Raw genomic sequence first — 15337 nt, forward strand, 5'->3', positions numbered from 1 at the left:
GAGTCTATACAAGTTTCAAGACCAAAATGCTTTAACTTGAGAGGATATGTTAGAGAATAATATAAATTATATTTTGAGACCTCACCTAATAGTTTAAGATTTTGGGTTGAATTGATTCTTTGACATGTGCCAATGATTTTTTATATTTGTGTGTAGTTAAAGAGAATTTTAGAGATAATGCATGTGTCAAGACCAAAGCATAGAGATTTTTGTTGATAATAAGTCTACAATTATTTTGAAAAAAAAAAAAACCACTTTTTTATAAGAGAAATGAGCATGCAAATAGTGGATATCCCTCCATTAGAGAATGCATAAGAAAAAAGAGGTGTGACTGAGTTATGTGAAGTTCATTAATCAAGTTGCATATATTCTTACAAAGGTTTTGAAATGAGAAGATTTTTACAAATTAAAAGCTTTGCTAGGACTTATCTAGAGATAGGTTTAAGAAAGGATGTTGAGGGTAAATTTTATACTATAACAATGTTTTGTGTGTGTGTGTGTGTGTGTCCATATATATATATATATATATATATATATATATATATATATATATATATATATAATTCAGTTCAAGTCGTAGCGGTTTTAACAACAAACAAACAGTTATTGTTTATTAACTACCTAAGATTTGGAGCAATATCTGTGCTAAGCAACAAGTTCATTTCAACGGAATCGTGCATGCTCATTTCAGATGACATCTCCATAGTCAGACATTCCTTTAGCTCTCCTAAAATATCACTCATGTCTGGCCTTTGTCTTGAAGTCGGGGGCATGCAGGACAGTGCTATCTCCAGAGCTTTCCAAGCACAATTAGTGTTGAATTCACCTTGCAGCCTTGGATCGATAATGCTCTGGATATCCCCTCTTTCAAATAAAGGACTCACCCATTGAAGTATGTGAGTGTGGCCCTGATGGCCCCTTATTAAAGGCGGTTGACCAGTTATTAGCTCACACAGAAGAATACCGAAGCTATAAACATCACTCTTCTTATTTAAGTTTCCTGATGCTCGAAATCTACATACAGCATATAATGATAATTATGCTAGGAGAACAAATATTGTGAGAGATGATTAACATTAAGTTTGAACACGTACTCAGGATCAATGTATCCGGGCGTGCCTGCAGGAATAGTTATGACATGTGAATCTTCTTCGTTTGTGAAGGCTTTGGACAACCCGAAATCAGCAATCTTGGCTTGAAGGTTTTCAGTTAATAAGATATTGGATGATTTCAAATCTCTATGGACTATTGGCGGCCTGCAACCATTATGCAGATATTCCAAACCTACGAGTTTGATAATGCCAGTTAATCCAACAAAGTTTACAGAACAAAAATGAAGAAAAAATGACTCAAGCACTAAAGTCAGACCTTGTGCTGCGTCTACTGCAATTTGCAGCCTTGCCCTCCAATTCAACATATTTGTGCTATTTTCTGCAGCCATAAAAACACATTAATATCATAAACTAAACAATAAACTTTGCAATGTGATGAATAAAACCGGAATTATGTTTCATTACACATATAAGTTCATCACTACTAGATGATTGTCAAATAATCATCTTAACCTAAAAGCTTAAATTATTGGGTGAGGTCTTAAGATATGATTTAAATTATTCTTTAACACACTCTCTCAATTGAAAGTCTTATGGATTTAAAACTTGCACAGACCTATATTATCTTGTCTTTAATTTTTATTGAATAGAATAGGGTGGTGAGATTTGAACTCGTGATCTCTTAGTTATTAAAGCTCTGATACCATGTCAAAAAACCATTTCAACCTAAAAGCTTAAGTTAATAGGTAATATCTCAAGATATGATTTATATTATACTCTAACAATGATAAATTCATATAAATCTGAGTGAGAGTTCTATCTATAAACTAGTTTGTGTCCCAAAAAAATCATAGAATTTTATATTTCTTAGAGTAATTCTATAAATACCTAACAATTGATCCTTCAAGTTCCCATTTGCCATGTATTCATAAACAAGTGCCATATTTTCTTGCTCATTACAATAACCAACGAGGGACACCAAGTTTCTGTGATGAACAATAATCAATAGTTCGACCTGCATTTGGAAACACTACTTTGTCATAGTTGAAAGAAAAATATTTGGTGCACATCTCATGTCATCTACAGGAAAGGAGAAAGCTAACTTATTTGTTACCTCCGCTAGAAATTCTTTATAACCTTGCCTTGAGGATTGAGATAACAACTTGACAGCAACTTGACGGCCATCTATCAGGTTTCCAAGATATACTTTTCCAAATCCTCCTTCTCCAATAATGGTTTGGAAATTATTGGTAATGCTAACTATTTCAGTGTATGTAAATGGTTGATTCTTTGATTTCAGTGACAAGGATAAACCCGCCGAGGAAGATAATGACACATTCAATCTCCCTGCAAAGGAAAACTTCATATATATTTTTTTGATAAAGCGATAAATATTCTAATATTTTAACAGAGATACTAAAGTATGAAACTATATATGTTGTCATATTTACATGTCAAAACTATGTTATTGCTTACTGATCTCATGTTGAATTGTATTCTCATATGCTAAGTTGCAAATGAGGTCTTGGGGGAGGTATCCAGATTAGAATTATCATATGATAGGTAATATAAAAGTTATTGGGTTCACATTATATATATATATATATTCAAAATGAATGAAAAAACTAAAGTGCTTGCATATAAGATATACTCATAGAATAATATTCTACGAGGCTTTTAAGTTGAAGACAGTGTATGATCATATATGTAAGCTATCGGATGTATAGATCATCAATGATTTCACAGAAAGCACAAAGCATCTTCTAAGCCAAAATTACTCTATGTTATTCTAGGATTTAGTTAACACCACTCAAAAAAGAGGAAAGAATACAAAGAAGATAAGTGAAAGAGAAAGAATTCACCTCTTTTCAACCTCCAGAATATAGTTATAGTGCTAAGCAGAAGGAGCACAAAAACTGGTATGACAGATGCAATAACTGGAACAGGAAAACTTCCCTTCTTCTTTTCACATGTATCCATCTTGCATAAATCCGGATTTCCATCCAAACTTGCATTAAGTAACAAATAACCCAATCAAAGTGAGGTTAGCTTTAGAAAGTTAGTAAGATCACTATGAAATATACCGAAGAATTGTATCAATTACTCAATTCCTTAAACTTGTACTAACATGCAAAGAAAATGGATTTGTATAATCTATCTTCTGACTCCTCTTTGTTCCTTAACATTTAATTTTAATTTATGAAAAATTAAAACAGTGTTCAATTCATATGTAAGAAAAGAAGTTAGAGAAGAACCAAAGGAGTTGAATGATTGTTTAATTAACATGCAGACAAGTTGTAATCGTTGAAGATGATAACCAAACCTCAACTGCAACTGTCCACTGTTAGACTTTTCCTTGAGACTATAGGGAATTGCACCTGTGAGTTTGTTCCCGCTCAAATATCTGCAAATAGGAAAAACAAAGTCACCATTCACCATGGTAATCATTGTAAAAACTTTTTATGGTAGGAATCAGAGCATGTTAACTTACAGGATAGTAAGATCTGGTAGCTGCGCAAAAGCTTTTGGCACTGTCCCTGTCAATTCATTGTTTGATAAATCCCTGAAAGAAAATGTGAAAAAAATAACAAAAATCACATTTTGTAAATAAATAGATGACAAGAGTATGCAATAGTTTGGATAAAATAACGGTTGTTCCTCCACTGATCTGAAGTATGGACACCCATATTTGCAACCTTTATGGAGCCAGAATCCCTATCATTGGCTTATAGGATTTTGTCCAGAAAAGATGCATATAGGGAGAAAGGTTATGCCTCAAGCTTATAAGGTGCATGAGCCCTCTATACACCTTTATCTAATTTCCATATGGAATATTCGTAACATCACCTTCAGACTTCCATAAGACAATGTCTCATCATAGGACTGGGGTGCCCTCTAATTTCAAGGGTCTCGAACTAATAAACAATAGTTCTCTTCAAATAGAATGATGAATGTCTGGAGTCGGTAAGAAATTCTAGCACTGACTGTCATTCCAGTGCTAGATATCTAGTATCTATTGCCAGGGTAGTTTATTAGAATTAAAACCTGTTACAACTTGGTTAGTAACACTTACAAGGATTTCATTGATGTGAGGCTCAAGAGTGAAACATCTATTTTCCCTGATAATTGACTTGAACTTAGATTCCTGCTCACAGTTAATTGTAAAATAGTAAGACATTGAGATACTGAATGTCGTATCTAAGTGGATGTTCTTCAAAAATAACTTCCAGAAAATATTCCAATAATTATACAGAATTTAAGAGGGAACTTACAACGAGATGATCCTTGGAGAATTATCATAGTTGCACTGCAAACCAGACCACGTATAAGTAAGTGGCAAACATGGATCTCCTTGCCAGTCATCTCGATTTATATTGTATGCTTTCTTGATGGCCATGATTGCATCAACTATGATAATTTAGGTTAAAAAGAGTGAGAAGTGCATAGCTTTAGATTTATAAGAGAGAATCGATATATACTGGGTAAAGGCCTCTATATCAAAAAAAATCTCAGGCCCACCTTTTTGTGACAAGAATAATTTTTTATGATATATATATATACATCTCAATTAGCAATTAGGCTTTATCATTTGTATGATTTTATAAGATTCCAATTGAATTTTCAGATTATAGGCCAGTTGGTATCTATAAAGTTCATGCAAATATTCTTTTCAACAGACTCAAACATGTTAGCTAGGATCTTATTGGAAAAACTCCAAAAGGAGGTTGCCGAATGTTTTTGATGTAGTCGAACATTATTTTGCTCATAGATCTTTTATTTTTAGGTATTCAAGATAGCCATCCTCTAAATGGCTAGAATGTGTTTTAATAAATTCATCGATTATTATATATAAAAAAATTGTTCTATAACCTCAAAATTCTTTCTTAAAATTTGCAAAGTTATTATGTGCTAATTTATTTTTAATTTAATTAGAAGAATCAAAATAATGATATTCAAAATCAACCATTGATCATTGAAACTTTCATGCCATATCAAAAACCACTTTAGAAATTTAAATTATTTGATGATTTCAATAAATCACTATATAATCTTAATAAAGAATAAGCATAAAATGTCCAAGATTTGTTTTTTGGAAGATAGAGAATTTAGGTTGCATATCTTTGGAGAATCGAACTCCGTAACATTTGGATACAAAAAGGTCTTAGATAAACTCATATGAACTTTAATATGGTAGTCAATTAACATAAGTGGTTTATATTAGTAATATTAGGAGTTTTAGGTTGCTTTTATTTTTTTGGTATGGTGTGGTGCTTTCTATGTTTTGTTTCAATCATAGATTTGAAAGTGTTTAGTTAATCAACACATATTATAGTTTTATATAGACCCCCCTAAAAACTCTTTCTTAAAAACTAAATGATGTTATCAGGCCTACAATAACGGGTGAGTTGAGCAGTCAGATCTAGGTCTATCATAATTAGATAAGGATCTGTGTGGATAGCCTAAAAGATGCATTTATAGACTATTGAGATAGATTCATGTCCAATAAGAGATCTAATAGTGTCATACCAGAATAACAGCTCAAAAGGACTATAATTTTTAATACGACCATTGAATCATGATTAAATTTTTACAAGATATTCCAAAGGTTCTTTTTTCCTTTGAAGTTGTCAATGTGTTGCTATGTAGATCGTCAGATCTTTAGATTTCACAAATCTCACCCCATGACCATGGTTTTACCAATTTTTATGATATTTTTTTTAATTTTTGGATTTCATGCTGTTTTTGAAATTGATGTTTCTTTTCTTTGTAATTTTGGATTTTTATTTTTGTTTCTTAGATAGGGTAAGGTTTCTAATCTATTTAAGGCTTAATTATAAACCTTCTAAAAAGATAAACTTTATTATTATTATTATTATTATTATTATTAGGGAATAGACTTGTGAATTTAAGGTTTATATTTGTACCCCCTTTACGCCCATAAATAAATTTTATGTTCTTTGCTTAGTTGTTGTTTTCAATTTCCGTCTGCATCATTAAGTTAAGAAAAAACTACATCTTATAACTTTTTTAAAACTTACTTTTTCAAACTATAATCGCAACAACATCTACAACACCAAATCACAATGGAGGAAACCTCTTTCAAAAAAAAAAAAAACAAAGAACGGAAAAGAGAAGGCCAGCCCCTCGTTGTGCCAGTAAGACAATTAATCACCAAGTAATTTGCCATTAATCGGGCCCTAGCTCGAGGGATCAGAGGGATCAAAACGTAAAAATATCCAGTAGTCTAGCAATTCATTAATGACGATTATTATAGCATTCTGGCACCAAAGCCTATAGCATTCAACAGAATTGAAATAGAAAACATACCATCCGTTTGGTTTGTCGGTGAATGATCAGGGAGTGCCCCTAGTTCGAAGATCTCAAAGGCATTTAGGATAGGTGGAAGGTCAGACCGCGACGTTGATTCAATAGAAAACCTAACTTGATCTTGTAATGTATATGGACCTATGGTCAATGGCTTCAAGTATTCAAGGGTAAATGGCCCATACTTCAAGCCATTCAAAGTAATGGTGAATTCTCGTAATTTGCCTGGTGCAATCTGCTCGATTTCAGCAAAGTGAAAGAAGACAAGAAACTCAGGTGTGGCATTCTCTGTATACCCTAATGTATAGATGTAGCTCAATGAATTAAGGCCATTTCGAGGCTGAACCGCTGTTCTCAAGACTTCGACTGGTAGACGGCAGGGATTATCACTGCCCTGGATATCAATATTTGCTTCGGTGCTAATATTTGAAACTGAATCGTTGAGGTTGACGTCAAGCCGCCAGATGCGATCGTACACGTCATCTTTGTACCTGAATGCATGTGAGAAATAATAACACAAGTATTAACTAATGTAGTGATATTCTCATTCTCCAAAATTCCTATTTCTTGATGTTCATTGATTCTAAGCAATATTAAAAAACTATTTACATACGAGTAATTAAAGAAAAAAACAACCAATAAAGATTTAATGATCAATAATCTATCAACGTAGAGTATATAATTTAAAAATATTTTATGCATCCTTAAGGGGAAAAAACAAAAGAAAAAACACATATCATTTGGCACAAATGATGAGCTGTAGTATGATTAATTAAGATATACTTCTTATGAGTAGATTCAGTTTTTGTCGAACTTAATTTTAGATCAAATCAGCTGGAGTTACACTAAAAAATGGAAGATATTTGCTAGCTATCCCTCGGCAACGACTGGTCAACTTGCTGCCCAAAACTAAAAGTATTAAATTTACTTTCAGAATCATTGACTTGGGGGAAGATTCTGGATAAGGGTTGAGAAAGCTAGCTCCAAAAAATCATGGTTTAGTGGAAGAGAAACAAGAAATACAAAAACAAAACATCGATCTTTCAATGACTAGAAATGATAGTCATTCTAAAAACCATAATAAAATACAATATCCCTAAGGTATATAGTGAAATTCCAAGTGATAATATATCCAAGAGAATTTTTTTTAAAAGAACTCCAAGAGAATTTTAATATATCCAAGAGATAATATGTACAATATCCCTAATGATATTTATCCAAGAGATTGTATATTTTACATAAACTCCCTCCTTATATTTTAAAAAAAAAAATCTGTAAAAACGCTCATTAAATTCTCAAGCTTTTTTAAACGGTACCTATGATGAGAATTTTTATCATATCTGATGCATGATGTGGCACATGCATGATTTAGTTAAAAATGCATGATTTAGACAATTCACCTTATGGCACCTGGAGGTTGATGGCCGCCAAGGTCAGCTTGCACCCTACGAATCAACGATCCATTCATAGTTCTATACGGGGAATTATTCATGAACCGTAAATCCAATCCATTGATGAAAGGAACTCCGGAACCCGTATTTACGAGACACACATAAATGGTATCAGTTACTGAATAATGAATAATATCGTCATAAAACCAATCCATATCAGCCACTGTTGCCCAATAGTTTACCCCGATGTACAGATCAAACTTTATTTGAGTTTGATTCTTAGAATCGTAGTTTCCATAGTAGAAGAAAGCTCTGACGTAATAGTTTTGGTTCTTACCCTCTCTAGGTTTCAATGTATAACAATTCCTTTTACCTTCAGGAAAGGTTCTCAAGCTATTCACCATATTCCCATAGTAAAGAGTCGTCAAGTAACGCTCTGGTGCTACGACCTTATTCTTGCCCGCGCTAATGAAATCTTTGTCGGTTTTGTAATTTATTCCAGTCTTCCCATCCAGATAATCTTCCTCCGCCCCACAATCAATGCTGATGAAACCTTCAGAATTTTGGTTAGAAGAGAAAACCAAACGATTAGACTCATTATCTCCAACATATTGTTATATATTAATTACCATTTTTTTCTTAATAAGCCAAATATTCATTAAACCATGAAGAGACAAAGCACCAACTTGAATATCAGGAAAGAAAATAAGAGCAAGGAATTATAGAAAAATGCAGACCAAGAACTTGAAACATAAATTTTATGTAGTAGCAATCGATCCATACGTTCATGAGTTTAATTATAAGAAATTTTTTCTTTTTTTTGGATGATTCATGGGGAAGCAGGATACTTCTAGGGCATTAAACAATCACTAGCATTTAATTACTATTTCAGGAAAAAAAAATGTTGGAGACAGATAAGATACATTTTCTTGTACTTTATGATTTAAAAATTTAAAAATTCACTTCAAAACTATTCTAAGAATAAATTTATTTTATATTTTTTTCTTTAATTTTTTTTATATTTATCCTTTCTATCACGTTACACATTACCAAGTCAAAATCATGCCAGCTCAAATATTAGCACCAAGTGGGCTCAACTTGCCTTAAACAACATGGACCCGTCAACTACATAAATTTATAATATAAATTAAGAGTCTCTTCTTCTTCTTCTTCTTCTTCTTCTTCTTCTTCTTCTTCTTCTTCTTCCTTTACACAGAGATATGCTTTTAGCATTTATCTCTTCTTCTTCTTAAGTAAATCATTTAAGTTTTTCCTTTTCATTTTTCTTTCAACTCAGACTGGCCATGTTCAGGTCATGTATCAATTTGTCATGTCAATCCCGAGCATGCATTAAACACCGTTATAAATATGTAGTCGTTGGTTGACAGAAGTCAATAAATAGATTTGACAGATGCAGGTGAGTATCATAATAGTGTTGTTTTGTTAGGTGCCCCCCACCACGAGTTTATTTATAAAATTACATGTAATAAATCAAGTCTCATGCATAGAGATATGCTTTTAGCATTTATCTCTTCTTCTTCTTTTTTTGTAACAAATTCAATACATGAAAGTTCATGTTATAAGTCATTAGAGTTTTAATAAAGTTGGTGATCTAGCTAGGCATAAGTGCCCGGGTTTTCAACTGCTAGTTTTCAGTTCAGCAACGCAGGAACAAAAGGAGGGCACACCCATATTTTTGTATGCAAAAGCCATATTTGCGCACCATCCATGCTAGTCTTTTGTTTTTTTTATAATAATTACATATATCTTAATTAAATCTCCAGACTTTTATATCTGTGTTTATAGAAATTTTTCATATAAAAACAGGGTAAGTCTTGGTCTTGTTCAGAAAATTTTAGTTTGGATAACACTAATGCACAAGCTATTATTAATTTATTTAATTAAATGTGTATATAAGATTTTCAATTTATTATTTGGATTTTTTTTATATTAAAAAATGTGTTGAGAAAGCTTCCATATTATTTTTTTATGATGAAAAAAAAATCTAACCCACAAGAATCATGGGTTATATACATAGTTAGTTATATACATAGTTAATACACTAATGCACAAGCTATTTCTAGGAAACGAACTTGCTTAAAATAGCAATTTAGAGACTATCAAAGAACCATCTCAATCTAAAAGTTTAAACTATTAAATAAGATTTTAATATATGATTTATATTATTCTCTAACATACCTCCTCAGGTGAAAGCTCTTTGAGTTTGAAATTTACATAGATTCACTTTAATTTATAATTAATTTTTATCAAATAAATGGCCAGCTCTCTCGAAAATAAACTAATAGGCCATCTCCCCAACTTAAACTTGGAAGATGATGGTAAAGGATGTATGATAATTTAACTTGATAAATTTAATTTTGAATGAAATTCAAATCCATGATATATTTACAGCTCAAATTCAAAGTTTCAAGTAATTAGAAGAAAAAAAATCAACCATGGACGCGTTGCATGTATAATACAAATAATTAGTATAGACTTATAACTTAAGCATTTTTTATTTTTTTTACCATGCAGGGTGTGAGTAATTTGGCTAAGAGAAACTAAGCGAAAAACATACGTAGCACAAATCAAATTACAACAATTTGATGAACCAATATTCTAGTCTTAAAGCTAGCAGAAGTACCTGAGTTTTCTGCAGCAAGCTTTCTTTTTTTATCCTGCTCAGTATTTTTGGCAGCAAGTTTTGAGTTCTGATCAAACGTAGCTGAGAGCAAAAGGAGGATAACCCATACTTTTATATAAGAAAACAGTATTTGCCCACCATCCATCCTTAGTCTTGTTCTGGCGATTTTAGTTTGCGTTGTGAGGGAGTTTTAGAAAAAGAAGTTGTTATGAGCTAACAACGCAATTTGAAGTGTCAAGAAAATTTGGAATCTGAGAATATGTAGCGCAAATTTAAATACTATGAATATTCGTACTGCACAGTTTGTGAGTGATGACAACGCCAACAAGTCTTTGTATGGACAGCTATGCAGCAAGTACCGCCGACCCCATGACTTAAAAGTCTTTGTATAGCACTGAGGGCCTTGGCTGGGCGGTGGGAGGAGCTTGTCTCCTTCCGCTGCTCCTGAGTTTGAGTTCTGCATGTCTGTCATCCTCGCGGTATTTTACATGTCTACTGGGTTTGCAGGGTGTTCAGTGGGCCTAATCCGGACACCCACATAAATCAAAAAAAAAAAATCTTTTTATAATTTATTTATTTTTTGTGATAGGTGAAATAGCATTGTGCATTTATAAATTTAAAATCCAACTCATTTAGTTTTTTTTTTTAATCCCAGCAATTGATATATGAGGTTGAGTATTATAGATATTGCAAATATCTACAAGTTGGGTTTATAACTTTATATTGCTAATTTTCATGAATGTATATTTAAAAATGGACCCATAACATAAACTGTAGGTATAATAACATCCCAATATTAGGTCTAGTTTTTATATTTTATATCACCATTAAATTCTAGTTATCTCCTCTCTCCTCACTAATAAAAAGATAAACTCTTATTTGTTACGTTAAAAAAGTATAATTAGAAGTCCATTAACAAAATCTCTAGAGCCAAAACATTTCTAAATAAAATAAAAATAAATGTTCAGTCTAAACAATCAAATATAAAGATAAAACGAGTATATAATATATATGTTGGGTTAGGTTGATCGAGTTTCAAAAATCCTAATCTATCACCCAACACATGATATCATTTTTAGATTTTTTGACCTATTATCATCTAAAATATCCATATTATTTAAATTTGACAGGTTGGGTCTCACAAGATAATGCAAATATTACAAACGATCATGGTTTTTCAAACACTCCTACTATCAAGTGATGCTTTTACATCAGAGTCTAAGTGACAAATATCATGAAAAGATTAATGTCTTTTAAAAGTTGGTGAAAGAGCTAAGTGACAAAGATCATGAAAAGATTAATGTCTTTTTAAAGTTGGTGAAAGAGCGAGGGGATTGTGACTAAGGGTTTGAGTTTCATAAACACTTGTAAAATAAGTTTTCTTGTTAGGCTTAACGACCATAAAATGGTTGATTGTCACAAATATAGAAGGAGGTAAGCCTTTGAGGCTATGCTGTCTGTATTTGCAAGGATGCTGTAAGAGATTATCAGAGGTTGGAAAAGAAAATGTGAGCTTCCATGTTAGACCTTTTTACCAAATGGCTCATGGATATTTATATAGTCATGAATCATATCAACTTGTTTAAAGATAAGGCTTTTAGCTCATTGTTAAGGGAAAGAATAACATCAGGGGGCTATCCCTGTGTAACACTTCATACATTCTCGTGTGGTTTTTTTACTATTTTCAATGATTGAGTACATATAAATTTGAGTACTTTTTTGTTCTATATATAAGGAAAGTCCCAACAATCTTGTCGTGATTATGCAGGTCGCAACAAATTATTTTATTGGATCAAGATAATTGAAAATGATGTGGGTGGAAAGAATAATTTTTTTTATTTTTTTATCAGTAAAAAAAATAATAAATCATCATCTAATATTTTAGTTACTAAAAAATCTTAATTGGTCTAATAATTCAAGTATAAAAACTGATTGCGTAAAGAAAAGTTATTAGCACCCTTAATATATCTTACTTTTTGATATAAACTAAGAAAATATTGTCTTTTCTAATTGTTGGTTTATTTAAGGTTGATCATAAGTCCTCCTCAATAAAAAGATCTTTATCTTATCAAGTTAAAAACATAATCATTCTACTACCAAAATGAAAATAAAAGGAACTATCTTTTTATTTAATATCAAGAATACGTTTTATACATAAGTTCATAATCTCATTTATTAAAAAGAAACAAAATATTTTTTTTTGTATTTTCTGAAATGTAAGCTAAAATCCTTTGAAATTTTACAAACTTGTTGTAAAATCCATGCAATATTTCTTAAAACATGTCAAAGTATTTTACACCTACAAATTACGCACGTTTACAAAATAACACTAACTCAAAATTTTAAAAATAAATTCAAACACACTAAAAATTTAAAATTTGCAAAAATTTCCCTTCCAAAATATTAAGGATCGAATGTGTTGGATCAGAGACCGTAAGAAACTTAGAAATCATAGTGGAAGCTTTTAGAAATGACGGAATAGTGGTGGCGTGTGTATTCACACGCCACCACCATTGATGGCGCATGAACTCATATGTCATTGCCAATAAAGCAGAAAATGAGTGGATCAAATATATCACCTCTTTGTCTTTGTATCTGTACTGGCAGTGATATACACCACCTCTTTGTCTTTGTATCTGTACTGGCAGTGATATACACCATCACCTGCAAAGCAAGAAAACACACAAACGGTTGCTTTTACTTTTGTTACCTATATTTATGATACAAAGTCAGGATGACAATGGATTATTTTGAGAATGTTTTAATAAATATTATGCACGAACAGATGGTTTCTAAGTCAGGGATGACAATGGATAACTGATCGTAACGTTTAAGGTTCTTCTTTTTTTTTCGGGATCAAATTTATTATGAAGATATTAAGAAATGCGAGAGGTAAACAAACAAAAAACACAGCCAGCCAGGGGATTACCATCAAACAACTCCAACCCAGCAAATATAATCCAAAAGGAAGGAAGCGTAAAGCTCCAATAACAAGGACAGATGGTTTCTCCACAAAAAAACATAATCCCGCGTTTGGGCTCCCTTTGAATGTTGACGCGTGCAATGACCAGAATCATAAGGAGAAAAAAAATTAAAAACATTCAGAAAGAGCATGAATTGACCCATGCTCTACCACAGGACATATTGTTTTTCAACTAGAAAAATTAAATTTACAGGTTTTTCTATCTGTTTTTTACATAAAAAATTCTAAATATAAATTGAAAAGATTTTGTAAGTATCTAATTAAATAAATTGTGAGTCATCTATATAAATAAATAAATAAATAAAAAGTCATAAACGACAACTAAAAATAAAATTAGAAAAATCAAAAGATATAAGTAAATCAAGATATTTAATCTCACAATATCAGACAGTTACGTACCCGTTGTGTTTACTAAATTTGTTTGTTAAAATTATTTTTTTATTCAATAAAACAATAAAAAAAATAGATACACACATGAAATTCATTGAATAAAAAAAATATTATGCAAGGCTGCATATTATAAACTAGGAATCAAATCAAATCGAGTTTAATAATCATGTAAAAATAACTTAAAATAATTCAAGGGATCTTAATTTTAAAAATTAAAAAAGAAAGTGATAAAGGAATTTTTTTTTGGCTGTTGTGATGAATATGGATCAGTACGAAGTAGCTATATAAATAAAATTTTGGTTTAAATTTAAAGAGATACCGTGAGAAAGAAAGTTCTTATGATTGTACTAGAAAACGACAGGGTAACAGAGAATGTTTTTGACATATGAAGGGAGTGTTGTGCCTATGCAACGAGCCAAATTCCAATTTACTGCTTACTATAAAAAAAAAATAGAATAAATAATGTTGTAACCCATTTTTGGGTCCCCACAAAAATAAATAAAATAAATAGCCAAAAGAGGCTAGAAAAATAACGGAAGGCAGAAGCACTCAGAAAATGGTTAGAAAACTGGTCAAGGAGTATAAAGATACAAAGATTGGATTTTTTACAGTATTTTCTTGAAGGATGAGAGCCCTATTGAGAAGGAAAATTTAAATTTTGAGGAGAAGCCCAAATTTGGATGTTTATGGACTTAATTGGATTTTTATTTGAATTTATAAAGGATTTGATTGCAAGAAAAAATTGATTTTTAAGTCAATTTGGGCTTTAATTAGAAGAAATTAAAGTTCTGGGGCCAAATTATATATTTTTTAGGAATTTATTGGGTCAAATCAGGGGCTTAATTGCATAAATATTGAAGTTTAATGGCCAATTAGGGACTTAATTGTAAAAATCCGAAACCAGGGACCAATTTGGAGAAGGCGCAAAGATAGAGGGGGCTGTTTGAATTTGATCCAGGGGCTTAATTGAAGAAATTAGAAGTTTATTGATCAATTGAGGGCTAAATTGCATAAATCAGAGGCCAAGGATCAAAGTGGAAAACGCGACCAACTATGGGGACGGACCGAAATTGGAAGGGACGAAATTGAATTGAACACAGATGATTAAGGACTGATTCAAGAAATGTTCTGGCGCCTTTATTTTAAAATGGAACGGCGCGTTTTATCCAAAACGACGCCGTTTCATGCAAAAAAAAAAAAAAAGGAGACCGAACGGTGCCGTTTTGAACGGCACTGTTCACTTTCTTCTTCCCCCGAACATTACAGCGGGGAAGAAGGAAAAGTTTGCATTATTTATTTTTCTGCAGGTCCCTCTTGTCACCGACCGAGGCCCCACGCCGGTGGGCCACCGACAGAAGACACTGGCCGACCACCCGCCGCGCTGCCGAAGCCGAGGGAGGCCCGCCTGGACAGCCGCTCCCCGACAGCCGCTCCTCGACCCGCTCCTTGGCTCCACGGTGAAGCCACGCCCGCTGGTTCTATAAATGGAGAACCGAAAGAGAGAAGAAGGAGGAGGAAGACAGAAAAGAAAAAAAAAGAACCCAAAGAAAAA

The 15337-nt window shown here is 32.2% G+C and overlaps 2 protein-coding genes across 2 annotated transcripts; both read right to left on the reverse strand.

The window, feature by feature from the left end:
• Positions 1 to 569: 569 nt before the first annotated feature.
• LOC118056568 (putative leucine-rich repeat receptor-like serine/threonine-protein kinase At2g19230) lies at positions 570 to 7152 on the reverse strand. The gene is given in 13 exon segments (XM_073406726.1): positions 570 to 1014; positions 1095 to 1284; positions 1369 to 1431; positions 1941 to 2067; positions 2167 to 2399; positions 2915 to 3060; positions 3376 to 3456; positions 3544 to 3615; positions 4126 to 4197; positions 4325 to 4460; positions 6381 to 6868; positions 6987 to 7006; positions 7008 to 7152. Coding segments are annotated over 13 exon segments (2130 nt in total). The 5' UTR covers positions 7113 to 7152; the 3' UTR covers positions 570 to 617.
• Positions 7153 to 7645: 493 nt separating this feature from the next.
• LOC140955098 (probable LRR receptor-like serine/threonine-protein kinase At4g29180) lies at positions 7646 to 10664 on the reverse strand. The gene is made up of 2 exons (XM_073406725.1): positions 10413 to 10664; positions 7646 to 8321 (listed from the first exon to the last, which is right to left on the reverse strand). Exons 1-2 carry the CDS (start codon positions 10555 to 10557, stop codon positions 7774 to 7776), a joined length of 693 nt encoding a protein of 230 aa, XP_073262826.1. The 5' UTR covers positions 10558 to 10664; the 3' UTR covers positions 7646 to 7773.
• Between the last annotated feature and the right edge of the window lie 4673 nt (positions 10665 to 15337).

The sequence above is a fragment of the Populus alba genome, chromosome 19 (assembly GCF_005239225.2).
Source record: "Populus alba chromosome 19, ASM523922v2, whole genome shotgun sequence".
In the NCBI taxonomy this organism is placed as follows: domain Eukaryota; kingdom Viridiplantae; phylum Streptophyta; class Magnoliopsida; order Malpighiales; family Salicaceae; genus Populus; species Populus alba.